The sequence below is a fragment of the Thermothelomyces heterothallicus genome (assembly GCF_042370625.1).
Source record: "Thermothelomyces heterothallicus CBS 202.75 unplaced genomic scaffold P884_scaffold_24, whole genome shotgun sequence".
Taxonomy (NCBI): Eukaryota; Fungi; Ascomycota; class Sordariomycetes; order Sordariales; family Chaetomiaceae; genus Thermothelomyces; species Thermothelomyces heterothallicus.
The window spans coordinates 211,634-235,716 of NW_027192585.1; the positions used below are offsets into that span (position 1 = coordinate 211,634).

General features: G+C 55.5%; 10 protein-coding genes across 10 annotated transcripts; 6 read left to right on the plus strand and 4 right to left on the minus strand.

Moving 5' to 3' along the window:
- Positions 1-270: 270 nt before the first annotated feature.
- Positions 271-943, minus strand: P884DRAFT_286980 (uncharacterized protein; the record flags this gene model as incomplete). Its single annotated transcript, XM_069443853.1, has 2 exons — positions 271-546; positions 709-943. The coding sequence occupies 2 exons, from the start codon at positions 941-943 to the stop codon at positions 302-304; spliced, it is 480 nt and encodes a 159-aa protein (XP_069295032.1). The 3' UTR covers positions 271-301.
- Positions 944-1,489: 546 nt separating this feature from the next.
- On the plus strand, positions 1,490-1,918 carry P884DRAFT_313786 (uncharacterized protein; the record flags this gene model as incomplete). The annotated part of the gene is made up of 1 exon (XM_069445233.1): positions 1,490-1,918. The coding sequence occupies one exon, from the start codon at positions 1,490-1,492 to the stop codon at positions 1,754-1,756; it is 267 nt and encodes an 88-aa protein (XP_069295033.1). The 3' UTR covers positions 1,757-1,918.
- A 669-nt stretch (positions 1,919-2,587) lies between these two features.
- On the plus strand, positions 2,588-5,151 carry P884DRAFT_263092 (uncharacterized protein). Its single transcript, XM_069441728.1, has one exon. The coding sequence runs from the start codon at positions 2,611-2,613 to the stop codon at positions 4,888-4,890; it is 2,280 nt and encodes a 759-aa protein (XP_069295034.1). The 5' UTR covers positions 2,588-2,610; the 3' UTR covers positions 4,891-5,151.
- A 2,738-nt stretch (positions 5,152-7,889) lies between these two features.
- P884DRAFT_248892 (uncharacterized protein) lies at positions 7,890-9,530 on the plus strand (the record flags this gene model as incomplete). Its single annotated transcript, XM_069440572.1, has 5 exons — positions 7,890-8,268; positions 8,366-8,462; positions 8,560-8,762; positions 8,874-9,277; positions 9,499-9,530. Exons 1-5 carry the CDS (start codon positions 7,922-7,924, stop codon positions 9,528-9,530), a joined length of 1,083 nt encoding a protein of 360 aa, XP_069295035.1. The 5' UTR covers positions 7,890-7,921.
- Positions 9,531-10,154: 624 nt separating this feature from the next.
- P884DRAFT_279784 (uncharacterized protein) lies at positions 10,155-13,150 on the minus strand (the record flags this gene model as incomplete). The annotated part of the gene is made up of 3 exons (XM_069443358.1): positions 10,155-10,759; positions 10,825-11,084; positions 11,139-13,150. 3 exons carry the CDS (start codon positions 13,148-13,150, stop codon positions 10,155-10,157), a joined length of 2,877 nt encoding a protein of 958 aa, XP_069295036.1.
- A 1,337-nt stretch (positions 13,151-14,487) lies between these two features.
- P884DRAFT_229359 (uncharacterized protein) lies at positions 14,488-16,577 on the plus strand. The gene is made up of 2 exons (XM_069439750.1): positions 14,488-14,779; positions 14,887-16,577. The coding sequence occupies exons 1-2, from the start codon at positions 14,610-14,612 to the stop codon at positions 16,268-16,270; spliced, it is 1,554 nt and encodes a 517-aa protein (XP_069295037.1). The 5' UTR covers positions 14,488-14,609; the 3' UTR covers positions 16,271-16,577.
- Positions 16,578-16,690: 113 nt separating this feature from the next.
- Positions 16,691-18,132, minus strand: P884DRAFT_207633 (P-loop containing nucleoside triphosphate hydrolase protein; the record flags this gene model as incomplete). Its single annotated transcript, XM_069438804.1, has 3 exons — positions 16,691-16,912; positions 16,973-17,423; positions 17,489-18,132. 3 exons carry the CDS (start codon positions 18,130-18,132, stop codon positions 16,691-16,693), a joined length of 1,317 nt encoding a protein of 438 aa, XP_069295038.1.
- Positions 18,133-18,576: 444 nt separating this feature from the next.
- On the plus strand, positions 18,577-19,349 carry P884DRAFT_248904 (Prefoldin). The gene is made up of 4 exons (XM_069440573.1): positions 18,577-18,813; positions 18,879-18,949; positions 19,004-19,128; positions 19,186-19,349. Exons 1-4 carry the CDS (start codon positions 18,753-18,755, stop codon positions 19,304-19,306), a joined length of 378 nt encoding a protein of 125 aa, XP_069295039.1. The 5' UTR covers positions 18,577-18,752; the 3' UTR covers positions 19,307-19,349.
- A 95-nt stretch (positions 19,350-19,444) lies between these two features.
- Positions 19,445-20,177, minus strand: P884DRAFT_279788 (uncharacterized protein; the record flags this gene model as incomplete). The annotated part of the gene is made up of 2 exons (XM_069443359.1): positions 19,445-20,070; positions 20,126-20,177. The coding sequence occupies 2 exons, from the start codon at positions 20,175-20,177 to the stop codon at positions 19,445-19,447; spliced, it is 678 nt and encodes a 225-aa protein (XP_069295040.1).
- A 1,176-nt stretch (positions 20,178-21,353) lies between these two features.
- P884DRAFT_279789 (uncharacterized protein) lies at positions 21,354-23,170 on the plus strand (the record flags this gene model as incomplete). Its single annotated transcript, XM_069443360.1, has 3 exons — positions 21,354-21,491; positions 21,556-22,901; positions 22,987-23,170. The coding sequence occupies 3 exons, from the start codon at positions 21,354-21,356 to the stop codon at positions 23,168-23,170; spliced, it is 1,668 nt and encodes a 555-aa protein (XP_069295041.1).
- Between the last annotated feature and the right edge of the window lie 913 nt (positions 23,171-24,083).

A 24,083-nucleotide genomic window follows, 5' to 3' on the forward strand; every position in this document is an offset into this window, starting at 1 on the left:
GACGAATAGATTTAATATTATCTCATATTTTTCTCACATATTAATTACACTCGGCCTTTTGAGGATGCGCTTGCTTCTCGCTCGACGCTGTTCGTCTCAAGAAGATTTAATTCCTAATTACAAACCATCTGCTGGGGATATAGCTATGATTCATCATTGCAGAACTACGTACTAGAATAAACGCAAAGCTACCAGCCTGGTACCTGCCATGGATTTATAGTTAATAACCCAAACGCTCAGAGAAACTCTCCTAAATACCATGCTCATGCCCAGCGATTAAGTATAGCGCACGATGATTCCATTAGTTTCTCCTTCCGGACCTGGGGGCCCGTCCTCTCATCGTCTTTTCTCCGTACTGAGTATCTCCCGCCCCTTCTTTCCACTCTTGAATCAAGAATTCGAGATATTTCACCATCTTGATGGTCGTCGCCCTGGCCGTCCACCCGCGCTTGGAGATCACTGCACTGTCAATGTCGTACATGGAGAGCCACAGATCCTCCGACACAACCCCGACAACGAACTGCTTGTAATGATCCCGGGCGGTCCCTGACAAAAGACGTCAGCTTTTGTCATTGATGTACAAGAGCCTCAGAAGAAAAAATGGGCCAAAAGAAGGAAAAAGAGAGAGAAGAGAAACTGAATCATGAACACACACATACACCAAAAAAGAAAGAAAGAAGGAAGGAAACAAGGGAGAGAGACACTCACAGTCGCTCTTATCCGGATCCAGCACCTGCTCGAACCTCCGCTGCTCCAGCATGGTGATTCTCTCGGCGACAGCTTTGCCCAGGTCGATGTACTCGACCAGCTCCCGCTTGTCGGGCTGGACCGTGTAGCCGTGGGCGAGGTAATCGCAGATGAAGTTGGCAAAGTGGTCGAGCACGATCTCTTCCTCCCAGTACTCCAGGTCGCTGACCGACTGGAAGCCGAGGCGGGCCGCCATGCGCTGCCGGGCGCTGGTGCCGGACACAACGACGACCATGTTCTGCATTTTCACGGAGAAAGAAAGAAAAAGGAAGGGGGTTGGGAGGCGGTTTACGTTTTCGAGGTTTCCTAGGTACGTTGTCGGATCAGATCAAGATGAAAATGCGATTATGCTAGTCCTGGATTATCTCTTGTAAAGGAGAGTCGGGAATCGATTCGGGGATCCAATCACTAGGCGATTAGTGTTATCGAGTGTGTCGGGATTCAATCCTGGCCGGGAACGTTTCCGAATCGGATGTGCTCATGATTGAGTGCTGCTTGGACAGAATGGCCAGAGGCTTTATCCCGGCTATACGCGAAGAATAAATGCACAGAGTTGAAAGAGCTCGTCATCCTTGTAGCTGTGTAACAGATCGTGATGTGCGGTTTCCAAAACAAGGACATCGTTGAGAGTCCAGCGATCTTCTGCTTGTTTAGTCAGCCGTCAGCCCTTGCAGTCGATCAACTGCACCCCAGAAACGGGCAAGCAATCTCTGCAGAGTCGATCAAACACTGGCACCGGGGGATGGCAGCGAAGCCGAGCCGAGAGGCCGTGTCGGGTGACCCGGCCTGTAGCGCCCTCCGGTCTAGCGCTGGGCCGCCTCGGGGTGACAAGGCCGCGCCGACTGGCCAGCGCCGCCGGATTCCCGCTGCCTCGGCCTCCAAATCCGCCCATTTCGAAACAGGGTGTCGGCAGCACGTGATGTCGACTATCAAAGAAGCTCCGTCGGGCCGCTTCTGTCGCCAATTGCTATGTGAAGCGACCTTTAATGTTTACAACTCGTATACCTAATTAGGTATCTCTACAACCATCAACTCTAGAAACCTGGTAATGAAGGGGGCTGGAATCGTTTGCAGGCTGTCTTGACGGATGAGATGAAGGGGCATGGAGCAGCCGTGGTTTATTCCCCGACGAGGTTAAGTCGCTGACGGCCGAACTTCCTTAGGACGGTGAATGAGGTGTAGGGTCTCTCCCACGACCTCTTGTTCGCGTCCGCCGGTAGCTAGCTCCTACTGCTCCTTGTCGTCGCTCTCGCATTGCTGCGCCTGCCACCGAGAGCCAAAACTGCCTTACTACTGCCGCCTGTGTGCCTTGAATGTCTGCATCGGCTTCACCGGGCCCGCGATTGCCAGTCCCAGCTTCTCTCCCGAGCTGCTTCGTATCGAGGGGATGTTTTCTTCTGCGGGTGTGGACTATCTCGGAGACCGTATGAGGGGTCGAAGTTTGCCGCGTGGAGAGGCGGGAGGGAAGGCGGGCGAACGAGTCCGAGGTTCGATACCGCCGGCAGTCTATGTCCTTAGGGTACGCGCCACTGCGATGCGCGACGCGGTCTTGTACAACGAAGATGGTGATGCGCATGCCAGGTTGCGGCGGCGATCACGACAGCGACGACATCGACCACGCCGACACTGCCTGGCGATATGCTCCAGCCGACAATGCACCCTTTGAGTGGCCAGCGGCGTGGACCATCTCATTAAAGCGATTGTGTCCGGGTTGCCAGGACAAAGCGCGCGAACCAACAAATCATCGACCGGTGCGTGTGTGAGCCAATCAGGTTCGCGTCAAGTATTAAACAGAAACAAACAATGACACGGTTGCATATCGGTCATCCAACACCCAAGCACAGAAATTCAACTAGTCGCAATATGGATAGTCGCATCGAAGAATTGGAAAGAGAGATTCGAGCTGCACGAGCGGAAGCAGAGAAGGCACGAGCGGAAGCAGACAAGGCACGAGCGGAAGCAGACAAGGCACGAGCGGAAGACGAGATACGCGACACCACACTTTCCGAATATCTCGAAGCTTGCCACAACCTCCTCTACGTCAATTTCAAGGTCGAAGTGAACGAGAAGTTCACGTCCAAAGGCTCGATCACTATCCCTGTCGCCAGACGGATTCCTTCACGGCTCGAGCCTTGGGATGATTTCCTCGAGGAGCAGAGAACCATATTCGGGATACTATTCTCCAAGTTTCCGAAGCATACCGCGGCGTTCAGAAGTCTGCATTACCTAAGGACGCGAGGCAAGGTGATTGCAGCGAGGAGTATAGGCGATGAAGAGGCTCTGAAATTGGTGTACCATGACCTCGTGATGGAGCCGATGACCTTGATTTTTGAGCGCCTTCAGGACGAAGACGGCATCAGGGCCGAGTTCGACATTGGGGCGGGAATAGCTTTTGAATCGCGCTTGAATGCCCTGTGCGAAGCTAACCCGGAATATACGGAACGACCAAGGACACCGGACGGCATGGCCAACTGGTTTCAACCGAATCAGATCATCTGCGCCTACAGACGGGATGGCGCGGACCCGAACCAACGCACGATGGCTTTCTTCATAGAGCAAAAGGCCCCTCACAAGCTCACTATGCCGCATCTCCGTTCCGGGCTTCGAGCTATGAATATCCTCGAAGAGGTGGTCAACCGGCCTACGAGCCCCCCTCAGGAGGACGAAGCGGCGCTCTTCCAGTACCACGCAGACAGGCTGGTGGCGGCCGCGCTCACTCAGACGTTCGACTATATGATCCAGGCCGGCCTAACATATGGCTGTCTCACAACAGGGCAGGGCTTTGTCTTTCTCAAGATCGACTGGACCGACCCGATAACGCTCTTGTACCACCTGGCCGAACCCGGACCCGAGGTTGACGAGCATAGGGAAAACTTCCTCTGTTGTACTGCCCTCAGCCAGATGCTGGCGTTTACTATTTTAGCTCTCGACTCGGGCGCGACCGGAGAACGCGGGCAGGATGACCGCCAGAGGGCGATTGAGAAACTGAAGACATGGAACGTGGACTGGGAATCGATTCTTCGATCCATCCCGCCGACTGAGCGAATCGCACCGCCGACTTCGCCAGCACACCGGCCCAGAACGTATAAAGGCGTGGATCGGTCCCCATATTTACTTCGGCCGGCTAGGTCCCGGGCCACAGGCCGGCCTGGTTGCAGGCCGGGTCCCGCCGAGAGGGATCGGTCGCCAGAGTCTGACGAGGAAGGAAGCGAACCGCGGATGCCGGATACGCCATCACCGGCCCAACCAAGGAATGCTCAGCGAGCGCTGGCCCGACGTCCACTTGGGAACAGCGGCAATGAGGATTCCTCCTCCATTGGTAATAGCAGGTCCTCTAACCGTCGATACTGCACGCAGAACTGCCTTCGTGGTTTGGTGGCCGGGGATGTTCTTGACGAGGAGTGTCCAAACGTTGCTCTCCATCGGAAGACGGATGGAGATCGCCGTCACCCTCTCGATCACGCCTCTTGGCTCGGCCTTCTTCTCGAACAGCTCAGGCGGACATTGGATGACGGGGTTGTGCCCCTTAGGAAGCAAGGTGCACGGGGGGTCCTCTTCCAGGTTACGCTGCTTGCCTACGGGTACACCTTCGTCAGCAAGGCAACAACGGCCAGGTTTGTACGGGAGCTAGAGCACGAGGCCCAGGTCTACGAGTGTCTTCGACCGCTCCAAGGAGACTGCGTGCCGGTGTTCCTCGGTGCGGTCGATCTTCGGCAGGTCGGGCGGAGATACTACTACGACATCGGCGTACACCTTGTCCACATGATGCTTGTGTCGTGGGGCGGGTGCAGCCTGGACGAGGTGGAAGTGTCCGACATGGCGAAGGTCGAGCGGGAGGTGATGCAGGCGGTGCGGGCGCTCCACCCGCTGGGAGTGGCGCACACGGACGTGCGGGACACTAACATACTGTGGAACGCAGAGACGGAGCAGGCGATGGTGATCGACTTTGAGCAGGCGGTGCTGTCGGAGCGCCTATGGCAAGCCTTAGGCCCCATCGCGCCCAACAAAAGAGCATTGGGTGCAAATGTGGACACCAAGACCGCGGTCGCGATGCCCAAATCGAAAAAAGATGCAATCTGGCTTCATATGCAGCAGGAAGATATATTGGCTGCCAAGTATGCCCTCTATTGGCCTAGCAAGTAGATCTTGCACCATGTCGGAAGGCCGCCGCTTGTCTTCGAGGGGGGAGGGAACGAAACTGATAATTAATGTATTCTGAAATCTGGATTCTCCTGTCGTTTGTTGTTCATAGTTTTGTTCTCATCTGTCCTATTAATTAATAGGAGGGACGTGGCCCTCTTGTGGAAGTGCGGCAGTGATGGATGTAAGAACACTCCCCGAATATTCGGATCCCTCACCTTTATTCGTTTGGATTTGCAGACGATAGCCACGTTAGTGTTTCAGATACTCTCCTTCAGTTCTGACTCCCCTAATACGGGGCGCCCTACTAACGATACTATCCTTTCGTTCTCGTGGCCTAAATAGTTTATCCATGTCCTTCATCAGCCGTGGTATGTTGCTGTTTGTCACGCCCTCCGGCGATGGATATATCGTCTCTTTGGGTACCCTCTACTATTGAGCTAAGTCTCGCACGCCTCCTCGCCCTCTGTTGGTACTGCCTACATGCTTTTGGAACATATTGGACCCGAAACGGGCGAGATGCTAATATCAGTAACTTGGGCCCAGCACATGAACTATCCCGATAGACGATCCCGCTTATTTCGGGGCATATTTAGCACGTACTATTATGCTCTCGTTGGCACGTCTCCCGCAACCACGGATCGGCTCCTTCAGGTTCAACCCGGACAACGGCACAGTTACTCTGACAAACCGGCCGCTGATATGCACTACTCTGATTTTGGAGAACGGCGGGGCACCGCGAACGATCCAGCCTCGCCAATTAATTAATATACCAGAGTACCGATAGCTTTGCCTCAGACATGCTCACTCTGCACGATGACTACTTCCTTTCCTTACCCCACACTGTCCAGGATGAGGACGATGCCCGGGAGCGTACGATTAGGACCCTTCTTAGGGCGGTTGCACATCACTTCATTCTTCCGGACCGGCGAAATTGCCCTTTCCTCCTACAGATAACGGATTTCCATCAGAGCATTTTTGCTCTGCCAGCAGGAATGCTGGCTGTGCCGTAAATTACTGGCTCACAAATTGTAGCATCGACACTATCATCGACGACGAATAATTAACGTATTTGGGTACCTAGGTGGGCAGAGAGGCGAGCACCCATGCCACCGGATATCAAGAAGAATAGGTATTCCCCTGATTATTTCAGCTGAAAAGTATGAACAGGCACTAGAATGGCATTCTCTCTATCTCCCAGGAGTAGAAGAGCCCAGATGGTAGTTAATTAAGTGTCGAGCACAGCGCGATATAATTATAAACAGAAGGACTGGGGCGTATAGGGAGTTGATACTGGCGTCTTGAACACGCCCAACTCTCTAGACTGCGTGCTCAGTTTCGTACGCAGCGAGACATTGGCTGGTTTCGCGTAATTACTTATATTTCTCGAGAACGTGATTTTCCGTGGGTAACAATTTTGGCAGATTCGTCCATGAAGCACCCTTCGCTATTATGCCGAGGTCGGCCAAGGAGGCGTGGGGGGACGAAGAAGAACGTATCATCCGAGTTCACACATCACAGGACACATTCGTTGGTATTATTCATGAAATTCATCCAGATCTCTCTCTCTCTCTCTCTCTCTCACACACACACACACACACACACACACAAATTCACCGATGCCTAATGTGTGGAGGAGCGCTTCCTCGAAGTCCATGAATTATCCGGCCTATTACTTACCTAGGAATACTCGTTGGTTGCTGAAGTCGTCGGCATGTTGCAAGGAGAAAGGTTTTTACAGAATTACGGTCATCTCTTTCGGGCTACAGATATACCTCTAGTCAAAGAGCGTAAGCAGAGACGAAGGCTCATACCAGGATCTGCCATCTTCTCGGGAGAGGGCTGCAGTGAGAAGAAAGACCGCCCGTGCTGCCCGACCGTAATTTGTACCTACGGCAAGTAGTTAGCATCCTGGGATAGGCAAGGATGTTCATTGTCATGACGGTAATACTCCAACCCCTTGGTTCGTTCCTTTCGCCCGCCTTTTTCAGAGCCGCCCCCCGACCACACACATCGCCTTCGGCATATCGCCCACTCCGACCTTCTCGATGCTTCCGTCCATCTATCTCACGCCCGCTGTCACTCTGCCGTGGTACGCAATCTCTCCCGGTCCGACTTACGCCTGGGCGAAGGCATGTCATACCATTCCACCGCGCGAACCCTTTGCTAACTGGCCACGAGGCCGTAGGGATCATAGAAGCCTGGTGGCATTCGAGAACCAGGTCTGCTTCATTAGAAGCCAGACTATCCCGTCGGACCCGTAGAAAGGCTTCCATGAAAGCTGTTATGTGATTGGAAATGCCAACCTGGTATGGGTTCGGCGCAAGTTACATGCCTTCAAATACCCGGGTTGTGTTACTCTTGGCTTTTCCAGATGCGGCAACTTGTTCACGCCCCCCTCCGCCATTCAACCGTGGATGCTTGTTTTGCTGGCCCTGTCCTATCACAAATTTGCCGTGTTTACAACCTGGGCGAGGTGACCCTTTCTCCCCCCCCCCCCCCCCCCGGGGGGGGGCGAAGTCGCGCTGGGGGGCGTTTATTCCCCGTCTGGGACCCTGCCGTCGTGGCCGCCCAGTTCCGCCTTCATTCGGCCCCCGGCGTCTATTGAAGTGGTATTTACCCCCACCAGAATCCCAATCAAGGCCACCGCAGCAACGGGACGCTCCGATAGGTCGCAACTTATAGAAACAATATCCACGTGGATATTGGGCCATATACAACCCACAAAACATCCCATGAGAACACGGCACTTGCCCTTAGCCGGCCCCGACGGCAGTTGGCGCATGACCCTGGAGCGAACATACGCCTCCCCCGGGGGGCCCGGCTGAGTGGCACTCCGTGGTTCCCCTCTGCGTTCATATAAGAAGAAGACGAGGCCACACACGCGGCCGGAGCCATGACTTTCTAGCTAACTGCTCCGTGCTCTTTTTGCTTCTTCTCTTGCTAGTGTTGCGCTCGAGAATCCCAACTTGACTGACCAACCCAACCTTCCCGTTCTCCTGACCGTTAATACGTGCACTCGACTTAGCCCAGCATGAAGTGGACAGCAAAGTCTGCTTTCCTCGCCCTCTCGGCGGTGGCAGAGGCGGCGCCCCAGTTCGGCGGCATCGGCCAAATGACCATGCTGCGGTTCGGCTGCTCCCAGGTAGTGATCGACCGGATCGACCCTCTGGTCAACCCGGGCCAGGTGCCCTCGCCGCACATCCACCAGATCGTCGGCGGCAACGCCTTCAACGTCACCATGCCCACCGACGACGTCTCGACCCACGCGTCGTGCACGACTTGCCAATTCTCTGAGGACTTCTCCAACTACTGGACCGCCAACCTCTACTTCAAAGCTCGCAACGGGAGCTACAAGCGGGTTCCCCAGGGCGGCGCTGCGTATGTTCTGGCCTGTCCTCTCTCTCTCTCCCCCCCTCTCTAGTTCTTCTGATAGCACGTAAATGGTGATGGCATACTGACCTGCCCCTCCTCGCAGCTACCAATTCGGCGACGTATTCAGCACCCAGACTGATGGCGGTATCCTCGTCTATTACGTCTCGCAGCAGCCGGGCCGGGTCACAGCCTTCAAGCCGGTCAGCACATTCCCTACAGTTCTCCCCTCTTGCTTCTCCCCCCCAAACGTTATCATCACGCGTACCTTCACACATGATGTTAACAAGCAGAGAACAGGGCTTCCGCATGCTCGTTGGCGACCCCAACATGCGCTCGCGCCCCGACACCAAGCTGAAGCGGCAGAACTGCTACCGCTGCTACACCGGACCCAACTTCGGTGGCGACGTCGGTGCCCCTTGCATGGACGACAGCGTCGACAGCGAGGCGCTCCCGAATAAGCCCTGCCCAGGTGGCATCCGCAGTAACGTCCTCTTCCCTACGTATGTTTCTTCTTCTTCTCCCAGAGCCCCGTATAGCAAAAAAACAGTAAAAAAAAAAAAGAAAAGAAAAGAAAAGAAAGAATTGCTGACACGAATCGATGACAACCACAGCTGCTGGGACGGCAAGAACCTCGACACGCCCAACCACCAGGACCACGTGGCGTACCCGACGACGGGCCCCGAGAACTTCCTGTCGATTGGCGGCAACTGCCCGTCGACGCACCCGGTGCGCATCCCGCAGCTCATGTACGAGGTCGTCTGGGACACGACCGGGTTCAACAACCAGAACGAGTGGCCCCAGGACGGGTCCCAGCCCTTCGTCCTCAGCACCGGCGACCCCACCGGCCTGGGCCAGCACGGCGACTACGTCTTCGGCTGGCAGGGCGACTCGCTCCAGCGCGCCATGGACACGGCCGGCTGCTTCGGCGCCCGCTGCGCCGACCTCAAGACCCAGACCATCCAGTCGGCCAAGGCCTGCACCGTCAAGCAGGCCGCCAAAGAGAACTACGACGTCTGTACGTATCTTCCCCTCCCCTTGCTTGATTCGTGTCTTCTCATTTCTTCCTCGTCTTCCTCTTCCTCTTCTTCTTTTTCTTTTTCTTCTTCTTCTTCTTCTTCTCTCTTCCCTACCTTCCCCTGACAGCTTCTTCTCGGCCACGAGCCTTCGTCGTTCTTGATTTCGTGATTGTTTCCCGCAAACCTCCCAAAGCAGTCGCGTGCTGACGCGTGAATATAGGGCTCGACAAGCTCCCGGGTATGGAGATGTAAAGGCGTGCATGCGATGGTTGTCCCTGGGGCCAAAAGGAGGAGAGGTCGGCAGACAAAGGTGGACTTAGGTCGAGAGAGAGAGAGAGAGAGAGAGAGAGAGAGAGAGAGAATGGGTCCTTTTCGAAATCTTGTCGAACCCAGCCGGCTTCTCGGCACAGGGACATATCAGTAGACCTCCCAGATTGTGTCGTTTCGTCTCTTTGACCAGCGGCGTTTGGTATTTGTTGTGTTGCCGTTTCTCTCACGTCATGGAAGATACAATATCGTATAGTTGTTAGCATGGCTGCAAGAGAGAAATCATTATAGTATTCGCAAACAGCCGTAGAGGCCAAGATGCAACAAGTGTGGTGGAGTCGGGCTAGATCGGACCTGCTATCTGCCTTTTCAGGTCCAAATAACCCGGGATGTCCCCGATAACAGCCAAGCCGCGGCCGGGAGGGGAGGGGTATTACAAGGGACGCGGACCCCATTTGGCGCTTGAGAATTTTGACAATGTACTCTTCGACCAATGGTATTTCCTCGTGCTGGGATAGGCACCACGAACCACACAAGCTATGAACAGCTAGCTTGCTAGAAGAGGAGCATGATGAGATTCCAATGAAAAAAGGGAGGAAGCCGTGAGCACTAACTGTCCTGAAAACCTTGGAAGTGAGTTCCGTGATTCACATCGGTCCCATACGAGCCCACTCCCTGCAGGCCAAAGTCAGAATCCCAAGTAGCCCTTCCATATTCCGGGGCGAAAGTGTTGAAGTTGACTGGCGGCCCGGACGTGAAGAGGCTGTCTTCGGCAAACCTTGAGTCGTCGGGGTTGGTGGTTGTTTGTGAAGCCCGGATGGCAAAATTCGCGTTGCCATAATGGCTTTGCGAATAGCCGTGTTCCATCGCTTGGGGCTGTGCGTCTTGCTGAGTTCGCGTCGATTGGTTAAAGTTGTAAGCGAGTGAGGCCGGCGTCTCAGGTAGGAAGCTCATTGATGCGACCGAAGCCTCCCGCGTCGGCAAATCGCTACCTCTAGCCTCCCATGCCCGGAACGCTTTTCGTAGAGCATCTTCGATGATGCCCGGAATGGCCTCCATCGTCAGACCTTCATGAGCTTGAAGCGGCCTTCCGGCGTGTTCCTCGGCGGTCCTGGTGAACAAAGCTGGCATTTCACTTAGCAGAAAACGCTGAAATTGGAGATTGACATGGGATTCGGAGTTGGCCGGTGCCATGTCATCGGCAGCCTCGGGATCTGGCCTTGTCTTAGCGATCATTCCCTAACTCCATGGTCTAAGACACCATGGTTGAGGCGCTTACATGGTGATGGAATCTCTTCCTTTGGAAAGAGAAGCCGGTAAATGTCTCTCCACTTCTCCTCGTCCGTTTGCCGCCGCGCGGTGTGTTTTCTCGATTTAAGCTGCTTCTCTTGGTACGCGGTGATATCGCTAGGAGGGGCCACGTCCAAGACCTCACAAGCTACGACCGACATTTCATGTTCAGCGAGCCTCCTGGCATCGCTGAAGGTTTGCTTGCATCTTTGGCAATGGGCTTTGTAGTGCCTGCGGTAGAGGTGCTCCCTGCCTGTGGAGTTAGCCCTAGGTTCTGTCTGCCGTTGCACCGTTGGCACGTACTTCAACCTGGAAATCGTTGACCACGACCTAATGGCGCAGACTTCATGATCGTGGATGTTGTAAATGAGCGGGTTGTGCTTCCTGAAGGGACACGCAAACCTCTTTGCGGTTCCTGAGCTGCGCTTGGACAGGGACGATCCCGGTCGGTAGCCGTCGTTTTCATCGTCTTCCCCCTCCTCCTCCTGGCTCAGCAGCCTATTCGTACGAAACCCTTTGCTCAGCCCATGGCGTGAAGCGGTAGCTTTGCGCACCCGTCCCGAAATCTCCAGGGAATGCGCTGTGTCAGTACTTTTCTCACCAACGCACCGCCTTACCAGAGCCTCCCAATGCTGGTTATACCGGACCCAGAGACGTGCCATGCCGCGGTCCACGGTTTGCTGGAACGTGCTCCTCCACCTCTTAGTAGCCGTGGGCAACCCACCAGGCTCTATCCAATAATCCGGCTCAGAAAGGCTATCATCAGACAAAACTTCACTCGTACTGTCGCCGAACCCAAGAGAGCTATCCCTGGTGTGGGTGGAGAGAGTGCTTGAGCTGGTATGTGGCTTCAGTGAGGCTGCAGCTAGGATCGCCTTTCTCTTGTCACTAGCCCAAGATATCTCCTCGGTGCTCTGCAGAGGGCCGGTCTGTGACTCTGATGTTCCTTGAGTCGAGATGGGCGGAGTATCGCGAGAAGGCTGGAAAGGGAGCATATCGAGTGCCTGTCGCTCCAGCGACCCGACTGATGTAGCTTCGCTGGATGATTCAAGACACCGGGAGCTCTCAATGTGCCGGAGGGCGCTTAGTTTAGAGGATTTGAGGGTTTCCGCCAAACGGAAAGGCAGCGGAAAAATGGACGGGGTCTGCGGCCTCAACCCAGTCGGAGGAGGCACTGGACCCGGAACTTGGGGAAGAGCCGTAGGTGACCGCAAGGGTGCGGGCAACGGAGACATCGGGGATATCACATCATCCTCCATTCCCGGAGTGCTTGGTTGCAGTTCTGGGGAAAGTCGAATGCGATCAGGGCTCGTCTCGGTCGACTTTGCCCTCGGGTCCCGGAGGAAGAGTCTACTGATCAGGTCGCTGACATTATCCTCAAGCCTGACGTGAGCACTGCTGAAAGCGACCGCGGCAACCTCATTTGCTCCCATCGTCCCCGTAGCGAAGAATTCCAGCATGTTTTGCAGACGTTGTGGCCCGCTTTCGTCCGTCGACCGACCAGTCGTGTGAGGGTCCCAGAGAAACCGCAGCTTCGCGCCGCGAGCACGTTCCTCCTTGGTGACCAAGGCCAGCCATACTGGGGCGATCTTGGGTTGACGAAGCAACCCCTCAATGACACGAGTATGCTGCCAGTCAACGGCCATTTCTTTTCCTTCGTCGTAGTGTTGGCCGACATGCTCTAAGTAGTCGGTTCGAGAATCAAAGCCCGCCCCGCAGAACCCACAGCCCCAGGCGCTTCGAATATGACGGTACTGAACCGGTTCAGACACGCCGGTCGTAGGCTCAAGACCGTGGTCGTGTTCAAGGTGCTCGGCCAAGAGGGTCGCTCGCAAGAAGACGGCTGAGCAGTTTCTGCACATATACCGCTCCCGCCGGTCATGGAACTCAAACTCGTGGATCTTCCACTCCGTCTTTGTATCGAAGGCCGCGTCACAAAATGTGCAACAGCACCTGTGGCTTTGAGGATGACTGTCCTTCCTCTTTCCCGCGTATGCCGGAAGATTATAGCGTGAGTCCGCGGATTCAATCACTGACTGGCGCACAGAATACCGGGTGGCGGCTGAAGCGGTGGATGCTCTGGCGGAGAAGAGGCTGGGCACGGCCGAATCTCTGCTGGCAGCAGTTGAAGCGAACGACACCCATGATTCCCTGATGTCGCCTTCTGGATTCGGATCTTCCAACGAAGAATCTGGCAAGGTCTCTTTCGCCACGCTGGCTATGGTGGTATGAGCCGTGGGCAATATAGGCCTGCCAGGGCTTGGAATGGTGGCTTCTTTTGGTTTTTGCGCATCGCTTAGGACTGCCGTTTCCATGTCGCTTGCTGAAGGCGAAACTCCGGCACCTTGCCGGGGGTATTGCGTACCCATCTATGCCGAGCCGAGACGCGTAGGGAGCGAAGACCCTGAGAGTTGTAATTGAGAGCCTTGAAGGCTTTAGTACCATCAGTCGTCGGGCTACCAGTTATATGCTCAGCGAAAAGAGGTGCTCAAGGCGTCACGCCTGTGAGGGGTTGGTCTGGATGAGAACATAACAGTCGGCGATTCTTTATCAGCCAGGGCGCCGGGGAAGCCAGGCGTGACTGGCGTCAATGGAATGACACGTCCAAGGTGCTACCTTCAATACCACCGCCATTTGCGACATTCTGTCGGGTCGTTATATGACGTAGGAAAGGTGGTAGTGTCGAGCACAAGGCTGCAAGGAGTCGGTGAGGCCGCTCATCGCAGCTGCGCGCGACTGCTCGGGGATGAGATGAACCTTGCCTATTGCGGGACAGCTGACAGCCGAGAGTGGAATGGCGCCGAATTAGAGAGTAGGCGTCTCGAGAGCCTCCTGCTTTGCTGATTGGCCGGTTGACGCGTTTCACCGACGACATCCAGTTCCAGCCCATCTGCGCCGGAACGTTTCTCAACCCGTCGCCTGCCCGTTATAGATCTCTGGAAGCGACATTCCCCTTTCTTTTGCTTCAACTCATTTTAAGCACTCAAGACCAAAACTTTGTTTCTCAAGTCCGGCCACCAAGTTCTTCACCGGCAAGCCCGAAGCAAGACGTCAGCCCGGATGAAACACCAGGGTGGGAAAAGGCCGAGAAGGATGCAACCGATCCGTCATCCGCCTCCCTGGTCCCTCTCCACGGCACCAAAAGTGGCTGCATAAGGAGAGGACGATATGCCGGGAATAAGATCGAGGTGCGCCGCTGTGGGAAGATTAGAGCACCGGAGGGCCGGATCGGTGGGTGTTGTTACGGCAGGGACAGATGCAGCGTGTCGCTTGCTCATCTGCAGCCATATTGAAATTAGAGAATCCGAACTTCCAAGTGGATGGTAAACGATTGGTGGTGAACGCTCCGAAAACGACATCGCAACTGTTGAACCTGAACCATCCAAGGATGGGAGGGCTGAGCCATTGCTTTTTGCAGTGTGCGGATTACGGAGGGACTTCGCAATCTCTTGGCGCGGCCATTCAGTGTGCAAATGCTCACTCACGAAGGCCACGGTGGGTCTACGGTGGGCAGCTGCCTGACAGGTGGGAGAATGAACTCAACAGCCGTGGAGGTGTGGGCCGCCAAGAGCACCCCACATGGGCCGTGCGTCCCGGCAGGAGCTTGCCGCAGAAATTTTGAAAACTTTCGGTCGAAAATATCGAAAGAGCCTGCGAGCCAACGCGCGATCTTAACCCGGTCGCCATTGAACGAGCTGCGCAAGGTCGACACGTTTCCGACACCCCGGAACATAAAGAAACACCACGGGATCTTCGTGTCTACCGTTGCTCAGAATGGTGGTGGTCAATTACCTGCTCTTCGAGAGCGCCGTCGGCTTCTCGCTCTTTGAGGTGGTGCACCAGGCCGATACTGTTGGCCTGGAGCTTCCCGAGGTCAAAGATGCGATGAAAAGCCTTGATAAGTTCGGCAAGATGGTCAAGTTGCGCAGCTTCAACCCATGGACGTAAGTTTATTTTTTTTTTTTTGGTCGGGCATCCCCTCTGGCGGCTTTGGCACACGATGGCATGCGGCCGGGACGCTATCCTCGTTCTTGCAACTAACGGCGCCCAGCTCTGCCGCCCACGGTTTGGAAGCGATCAATCTCATTTCGGAAGGCATCATGCCCGATCACCTCAAGAACACTCTGGAATTGAACCTGCCACAGACTAGCGGGAAGAAGAGCAAGATTGTGCTGGGGGTCGTCGACAAGCGGTTAGCGGGCGAGATCAGTGCGGCCTTCCCCGGTGTCCAGTGCGAGGCTGCAGACACCTCCGAGGTTGTTGCTGCTCTCCTGCGTGGCATCCGGCTCCACGCCAACAAGCTTCTGAAGGGCCTGCAGGAGGGCGATATCAGTCGCGCCCAACTTGGTCTCGGCCACGCCTACTCTCGCGCCAAGGTCAAGTTCAGCGTTCACAAGAACGATAACCACATTATCCAGGGCATCGCGACTCTTGACGCGCTCGACAAGGGTATTAACCAAGGTGCCATGCGTGTGAGGGAGTGGTATGGCTGGCATTTCCCCGAGCTCATCCGCATCGTGTCCGACAACGCCACCTACGCCAAGCTGGTTCTCGCCATTGGTGACAAGCGGAACCTCACTGACGAGAGCGTCGACGACCTCGCCAATGTTCTCAACCAAGACCAAGACAAGGCCGAGGCCATCGTTCAGGCTGCCAAGATTTCTATGGGCCAAGATATTAGCGAGACTGATCTTCAGATGGTCAAGGACCTCGCCTTGAACGTCTCCAAGATGGCGGACTACAGGCGTGTCCTCGCGGAGTCGCTCGACAAGAAGATGGGCGATGTTGCCCCTAACCTCCAGGTCATCCTCGGCACTCCCGTCGCCGCTCGCCTTATTTCTCATGCTGGCTCTTTGACCAATCTTGCCAAGTATCCCGCGTCGACTCTTCAGATCCTCGGTGCCGAGAAGGCCCTCTTCCGCGCGCTCAAGACCAAGGGTGCCACACCTAAGTACGGTCTGCTGTATCAGAGCTCATTTATCGGCCGGGCCGGCCCCAAGGTCAAGGGCCGTATCTCGCGCTATCTGGCCAACAAGTGCTCCATTGCTAGCCGTATCGACAATTTCTCCGAGAAGCCGACGCGGCGCTTCGGAGAGGTCATGCGCGAGCAGCTGGAACAGAGGCTTGAGTGGTACGCCAAGGGCACTCAACCGATGAAGAACATCGACGCCATGAACAAGGCCATCAAGGCGGTCATGGCGGACGGGGACGAAATGGACGTTGATGACGAGAAGGTCGACCACCCACCCGCCAAGGAGAAAAAGGAGAAGAAGGAGAAGAAGGACAAGGAGGAGAAGAAGGACAAGGAGGGCAAGAAAGAGAAGAAGGATAAGAAGCGGAAGAGCGTCGGTGGCGAGGATGTTGAGATGGCCGATGTCAATGGCGATGGCGAAAAGAAGAAGAAGAAGAAGAGAAAGTCGGCGGCCGCCGAATAGCCGGCTGTGTCTATCATGTTGGCTGGGTCCCTTTCTTTCTCTCTTGGTTCGGTCTTCGCTCTGGCTTTCTTGGAGTTCTTGTGTGGGGTTTGGGGTCGGGCAACGGAGTTCTTTTTTTTGGGTCTTGTGTGTCTAGACACCGTATTCTGCAATGGGATGTATCATACCATGGCGTGGAATGGAAACAAAGTCAAGTCTGCCTGCTTGGGTTCTGCGCACCGCATTGGGGCTTGATTCGAAGTGTGGGCAGAGCGAAGGAGAGGCATGGCCTTGATTCTGTTGCATCCATGTGGAAGAAGATTCACTCAAAAAGCTGATAATCATGTCATAATGCTAAGCCAGCAGTTCTGTCTTTCAACGCCGCACGCCAGCTTACAGCATCCGCTTGAAGTGGCAATACACCCAGAGCGCTATCTTCGATTAAGCCCCTTCGCTTCCGAACTCCTTCGTCCACGCCTCGTTCCTCTCGAGGTCCGCTTGCGACACCGTTGGCCTGCTGGCCTTGATGGCTCTGATAAAATCTTTCTTCTCTACCATCGGTTCCAGGAGTTCATCCGATGGCACCTTCTCCCATGTCATTTCCTCCGCGTCGGGGTCTCCCGGCGAGCAGGGCGTAAGCTTTCGTTTCCCATCAACAATTACCTAGGAGCCTCAGGTCAGCGAGCCGATTCGCCGAAGGGGAGAGTCGAACCATTAACCTACCCGTTTAAAATGTGTTGCTTGCTGGATCTTTCGTATCGGTTGCATCAGCGCATCCTGAACCACGATACTGATATCTGACCCCGAGTACCCCTCAGCAGCCTTTGCCAGCTCGCGGAAATCCTCCGATTTGAGTGCCGTCTTGGTATCTCCCACCGCGAGCTTAAACATGGTCGTCCGGGCGGCAAAGTCCGGCAAGCTGATGTGCACGCGACGCTGAAACCGGCGCCGGATCGCTGCGTCCAGCTGCCAAGGAATGTTTGTGGCGCCGAGGATTAGGACGCCCTTGCTGTCTTTGCCTACACCGTCCATCTGGACCAGCATTTCTGTCTTTATTCGGCGCGAGGCTTCGGACTCGCCCTCCCCACGGGGGCCACATAATGCATCAATCTCGTCAATGAAGATGATCGAGGGCTTGTTCTCTCGGGCCATGGCGAAGAGTTGCCGGACCAGCCTGAAAGATCACCGAGTCAGCAAGAACCATCAGGTACCGTAGGACAGAGGCAGATCCGAACTCACCTTTCACTTTCACCCATCCACTTGCTCACCAAATCCGAACTGCTCACGCTAAAGAACGTGCTCTTCGCCTCCGTCGCAACCGCCTTGGCAAGATAACTCTTTCCCGTCCCGGGCGGTCCATACAGTAGAATCCCCTTCCACGGTTGCCTCTTCCCCTGAAACAGGTGCGGAAACTTGATAGGCAGCAATACGGCCTCCTTCAACGCCTCCTTGGCCTGGTCCAACCCGGCCACATCGTCCCAGCTCACGTTAGGCCGCTCCTGCAGAATTGCGCCGGCCAGCGCACTCCGCAGTTTCTTGCTGTCTTCATCCAGCGTCTCTCCCCCGTCCTCCCCGGCTTCTTTGCCCTTCCCCGTGCCGCCCGTCGTCGTGCCGTTAGCGCCCACCATCCCGGGTTTCTTGCGCTTGGCCTCGACATCCGCGAGGTGCGCCTTGAGCTTCTCGGCGCGGTCCATGTACTCGCCCGTCTTGGCGCGAATCATCTCCTTAGATTTTGGGTTCTTCTCCCACTTGAGTGCCAGCATGAAGAGCTCGAGCGCCTGGTAGTAGAGCTGGTAGGCTTTCTCGTATTGTGCCGCATTGTCGGCGTCGATGGCCAGCCGCACTTGCTTGATTGCGCGGTCGAGAAAGTCGGTGTTGGACATGGTGGGTAACTGCGGTTTCGCCCAGCTCTGGGGGGCGATCTGGAAGTTGGGGGATTGAGCGGGAAGGCGGCGCTTGTATCGGTGTGGCCTCGTCGTTTCGGCACACAATGCAACGGGCAATCGGGGCACGGGCAAGCTTTGTTTTGTCTTGATGGCTAGGCAGAAGCCGAGATTAGAGGCGCCGCGTGTCGGCCCTCGAGTTCGTGCGATTGTCGCTTGTGCTGGCCTGAGAGCGGGCAGCAGGCGGAAAATGTGTTTTTGATTGGGGTTGAGTCCCAGATCGGAGGCCAATCGTTCGTCTGGGCCTTGTCGTTGCCCAGGAAGCGAGAGCGCGGGGCTAACGCCACCTTTGCTTGGCTGGCGGGGCGGCATTTGATCCGTTAAGGAAGTTTATGCCAATGCAAGCCTGATCGCTAACAGACAACTCGAGAAGCAACCCCCCCAAAAAAAACTAAGCACTGAGCACCCCCGGCAAGCCCCTCGATTTACTAACTCCTCGTCGCCAAGTCCACAACGACAACTGCCTAAAGCAGACTTACACGCCGCGTCACGACGTCGGGTTAAGGGTTTCTTTGAGAAACAGTCCCCACCACCGTACTGCCCTTGGGACACTGCTGAAGATGGCCGACATTCAGGCCAAGCTGCAGGCCCTTTCAGAGGAGTTCACGAAGCTACAGCAAGGTATTGTATCCACAGTTCACTACTCCGTGTCCCTGAATTTTGACCTTTTCTAACGACACACCTAGAACTGCAAGATGCTGTCCAGTCGAGACAGAAACTCGAGGCTCAGAAACAGGAGAACCTCGGAGTCCAAAAGGTTCCGTTCTCAGGTTCTCTGACGTGGTCATCCACATCGACTAACACACCCCAGGAGTTCTCCAAACTGAAGGACGATGAGACCATCTACAAACTCATTGGGCCTGTGTTGCTGAAGCAAGATCGGGTGGAGGCTGAAAGCACTGTGAAAGGCCGATTGGAGTTCATTGAAAAGGAGATGTAAGTGTCGCCCAAGTCCTGGGCCGCTCAGAAGTGCTGACCACGAGCCGCTCCAAGCTCGAGGCTGGAATCGTATATCAAGGAAACACAAGGGAAGATGGACAAGAAGAAGAGTGAGATCATCCAGATCCAGGCAAGCGCGCAGGCTGCGGCCGCTCCCCAGGCGGCCAAAGCATGAGCGGTCATGCTGCTTTGGACCAGTTAGATCCGCGGACATGGCGGAACGATTCATTACCATTTAAAGATACCCCCAACGCCGCGCTACGATCTATCCGGATGTCACTAATGTACAGAGAGGCTCTGTCCCGGAACATCTTCAGTTCAGAGTCATGATCGTGAAACCCCAAGGCAACCCCATGTTCTTGCACGGCCGGTCGCTAACCCACGCAACGTTGTCGCCGAGGAGGAATTCCCCTGCCCCGTTCAGGGCGAAGCAGTCCCGCAGCCCATTGTTCTGGTCGTCGATGGCTGCCATCACAAAGTCGACAATGGCGCTCTTGGTATAACACGAGCTGAAGACGCGGCTGCTGCCGATCTTGTCCAGCACAGCCCTCCGCTGCTCGCTCTCGGCAAAAAGCTGGAGCTCCCGGGACAACAGTCTGTTAGAAACCACCTCACCTGCATGGCTGAGGCGTCGGAAGATCAAAACCATGCCCGCGACGGCTTGTATAAACAGGCATGACTTGTCATGGTCATCGAGTCCGGCCGTGATGCGGATCGTCTTCTCCGTCACGAGGGGAAGAGACCCTGTATCGAAGATGGAGTTCAAGATGCGTTCCAGGGTGGACGGCTCCCCGAGGATGTTGAAAGGATCGTTGAGTCCGAAGATGGTTTTGATCCTGGCGAAGCATTGGCTGAGGAGACTAAAGAGGCAAACGTCTGCTGGAATCGAGAGCCGGCCCAGGGACAGGCTAAGGAATTCCACAGAAGTCTCGACGCTCGCTGGAGGTGTCAGGCGCAGGCTGAATGACGAAGAGGGCAAAGAAGGGTAAATCACCTTTGCATCTGAGCTGCTCAGAGCTGGGACCTGAAATATCGAAATCGGTCATGGTAGAGAGTGGCTGCAAACAGCAACGCGGCCAAATAAACTAACTACTGTGTAGATTCGACACGAGAAGTCGGAATCAAGATGGAGGATATGGGCAGGCACAAACAGTTCCCAGCAGTCCTTTATAAAACTTCTTATATAACTATACTCTGCCAAAAATCTCAGCCCAACAACCCCTGGCCCGCCTTCTCCCGTCTCAGGGCCCAAACATGACGAGGCTGAGGCCATGCCAGGCGTCGTGGCATGATACCGTTGTGCCACCTTTGCGACCAGGCAAGGTTCAAGGTTTGCATCCCGGTTATTCCCGAATCCACAGAGGCACAGCAAATCACCAGCCTTAGCTGGTATAAGAAGTCTAGCCACTCGTGGTATTATAACAGGGGTATTCTTGAGGCGAGATTTGCCTCTGAGAACCCGTGGCCTCCAATTCCGCTTCACGGGTCAGGCCAAGCAAAGGCGGGCCGAAGCGTGGGAAGCAGGGAAGAAGAAAAGGGGAAAACAGGGAATCCGGAACTAGAAGGAAACTACGGAATAGAGTAAGAAGTGAACTGGCCATGGTCATGGGACAAGTCTTTGTTCCAATGAGATGTGCGTCCAACAAGTGAATGCAGCCCATCAGTCTCATCTCAAGATCGCGAAATCCATTTCTCGGCTACCGCTCTAGAGCCACAACATGACGTTTCTCTGGGCTCAGCTTCGCGTTTCCCAGCATGATGCCAAGCCTGCCCTGGGAGTGAGGGTGGTCCGTGCAGGGGCTGGCCCAACCGAATGCGAATTGCCCCGCCTCTGCTGTCGAGCAGCTCCCAGTTTCCCTACAACTCGAGGCCAGCTTTGGTAGATGGCGGGGTCACATCAGTTAGGTAGGGTGTACCGCGTAATGAGTAGGTTACGGTACCTGGAACCTCCAACACCTGTGCGACGCAGCCACCGCTAGGCAGCTCCAGGGAGCCCAACGGTTACGTGTTTTCGTCGCGAGCTTTCGCGTCTCTTGGGACGAGACATTAATTTGGAACTTACACAAAAACAGGCTTTGTTTTAAGAACAGCAATGACCCTGAGCGCCTTGCATCCCGGGTTGTGATAGCTTCTTCGACTTGTTACCGAGCGCTGTTTCGGATTGCATCACAGCTTTCGGCGCAACAGCATACTCCGAAAACTCAAGTGGTACCGATGCCAAGATGAATGTTACAGACCTGAGCATGGGCAGCCGGCCCATGAATGCAAAAGAGTTGACCGACAAGGCAAAGGACTTCGACTGGAACCCGCGCATCGGCTTCAAGTACTGGGCGCGCGCCGCCGAGACCATCCACCATGAGGTGCGTCCTCTCGGTTCTCGATCCGGCCCGCGCGTCTGCGAGCAAGCTAACGTGTGGTCTTCAGGGACAAGTCTATCTGCGCGAGGGTAATATACCCAAGGCATATCTCGTTCTCTTTCGGTTCTCGACCCTTGTCCTCGAATACCTCGTCAAGCACCCCGAGGCCAAAGAGCCCGAGTCCAAACGAGCCCTTAAACCCCTACAAAGGCGCATTCCACGCGTGATAGAACAACTCGAGACCCTGCGCCCTGAGATTGACGATACCTATGACCGCTGGATGAGGATCACAGCTGCCCAACGGGACACACTAAGAAGTGGGGAACCATTCCCGTCCGCCTCATCGTCAACGTATGCAAAACATGCTGCGAACGATCCAGCGCTGTCCTGGAGTTATGCTTCCCCGGCCAGCATCCTCGACGTGCAGGACCACCAGGATCTTGCGGTCGACCTCGCTAAGAAGGAGATGAGAAGGCGAAGGCAAGCCTCCGGGCTCGTGGGCGAAGACTATGGGCGGAGAGACTCTGTACAACGTCGGGGCCGGGACAGGGAAACGGGCACCATCCGGCTTGTGCCACAGGATATTGACGACGATGAGCTACGAATGCAAATGGAAGCCACGCGGCGGCAGCTAGATCGATCTGACGACTACGCAAGGGGCTATGATGACGAGGACTACACCCGGCCGTCGACATATTACTATCCTTCAATCACCAAATCGTCTCCACTCAAGTACGAGCCACCGGTCTCTCGGGAGCGCCCAGAAGGCCCAAGACTCCAGCCTCCGCGGCCACCCAAAGAGAGACACGTCGATCGAGCACCGATCGAGCCACCACCTCGACCCGACAAGGATCTCTACCTCGAGCGAGAGTCACCACCCATCGGTCCCCCGGCCCGGCCGGATAAGGAACCATTGGCCATGGTGACGCCGCCGTACTCTAGCCGACCTAGTGAAGAGAGACCGCCTATCCCTCCAAAACTAAACGCCGAACCAGCCCCGCAGAAGAGGATCACCTTCCGCCCGGCCGGCTACCTTGAGAACGGCGATCCGATAAGACCCGTCTTCCTCCCCAGCACTCTACGGCACAAGTTTTTGAAGCTCGCAGCGGACAACACGCGTCGAGGGCTGGAGATGTGCGGCGTGCTCTGCGGCACGACGGTTAACAACGCGCTCTTCATCTCACACCTGGTGATCCCGGAGCAGAGGTGCACTCCCGACACGTGCGAGACGGAGAACGAGTCGGTCATGCTGGACTACTGCATCACCAACGACCTGCTGGTGATTGGCTGGATCCACACCCACCCGACCCAGACCTGCTTCATGAGCTCCCGCGACTTGCACACCCAAGCTGGGTACCAGGTGATGATGCCGGAGAGCATTGCCATCGTCTGCGCGCCGAAGTACGAGCCATCGTAAGTTCTCTCGTCCCCAACTCCCCTAAAAGAACGTCAGTCAACTTTTCTAGAGAGCCCGGCTGTGCTAACAGATGTTTTACAGATGGGGCATCTTCCGACTTACCAATCCGCCAGGCCTCCCTCACATTCTGTCCTGCCAGCGAACCGAGACGTTCCACCAACACTCGGTCGATAACCTCTATGTCGAGGCTGGGAGCCCGCAGGGTCACGTTTACGAGTCGAAGGCCCTCGAGTTCGAGATCTGCGACTTGCGCCCGGGGCACTAGGCTCGTTCCGGGGATACCGTTATCGCAACGGCGCTCCGGGAGTGGTTGTATCTAAGGAGAAAACGCCGCCGCCGCCCGCGAAAGTCGGCTCATACGTGTTTAATCGGTTGCTAAGCTGTCACATGTTGTTTCCTCTCCGTCTTCCCGAGGATTCGATGGGGCTTGGTTGGTCTGAGTGAGCGGTATTGGGCTGTTGTATTTCTCGGCATTGCGACAGATCATGTCACTTGCTAGTTCTCCGGTTCAACGGTGGGATATGGTGTGTGGTTTGCGGGCGCATCGGAGTTTTGGTCGAGGGACGGGAACGGTCGAGCACGGTCGGGCGAGGCTTTTCTTGCTGCTTCAGCGCATTGCCAGCTAACGGTAACGGTAACACTAGGGTTTGCATTATTTTGATCCTCGCGAAACAGGTCTGCATAGCGACGGCGTCATGATCGGTCGAGTGCGAGAATAGCGTTCTACGGAAGCATGGCTCGAAACTCGTCTTTGCGTTGTCGACATGGCCGTATACACTAGGAGTATCGGACCATAGAGGTTTATTCTCAGGTGATACATACAAACCTGCATGTATGTGCTGTGCATACGTCCGAGACGGTCAGAGCTATACTAGGGGCGAGCGGCCCCCCCCCCCCCCCCAAACGGTCCTTCGGTATATACAACGGAGAGAGAGGCTTCGACTATGACCTTCGGGTCCTAGGATATCTGCGTGGTCCTAGTCGAGCTTTCATTGGGCGCAGGCAGTAAGCTCATCCCCGCCACATTTTGTTTGGGCTCGACGCGTGGGGGGTTGTTCCCCTTCAAGCTCTCTCTCACACGTGGAATATGCGAGGAGCTGTTTCCCTCAGTTCATCACGTGTCTTTCCCGAGCAGTGGTACCTTTGGACGACGCACCCGTACATTTGGGGTGCTTCGC

What these genes read in the sequence shown, in the direction of transcription:
- P884DRAFT_229359 (XM_069439750.1), top strand. Translation starts at nt 14,610, where the DNA reads ATGGTGGTGGTCAATTACCTGCTCTTCGAGAGCGCCGTCGGCTTCTCG. An exon ending in CGCAGCTTCAACCCATGGAC is followed by an intron (nt 14,780 to 14,886) that starts GTAAGTTTATTT and finishes AACGGCGCCCAG; the next exon opens with CTCTGCCGCCCACGGTTTGG.
- P884DRAFT_248904 (XM_069440573.1), top strand. Translation starts at nt 18,753, where the DNA reads ATGGCCGACATTCAGGCCAAGCTGCAGGCCCTTTCAGAGGAGTTCACG. An exon ending in AGAACCTCGGAGTCCAAAAG is followed by an intron (nt 18,950 to 19,003) that starts GTTCCGTTCTCA and finishes AACACACCCCAG; the next exon opens with GAGTTCTCCAAACTGAAGGA. An exon ending in GAGTTCATTGAAAAGGAGAT is followed by an intron (nt 19,129 to 19,185) that starts GTAAGTGTCGCC and finishes AGCCGCTCCAAG; the next exon opens with CTCGAGGCTGGAATCGTATA.
- P884DRAFT_263092 (XM_069441728.1), top strand. Translation starts at nt 2,611, where the DNA reads ATGGATAGTCGCATCGAAGAATTGGAAAGAGAGATTCGAGCTGCACGA.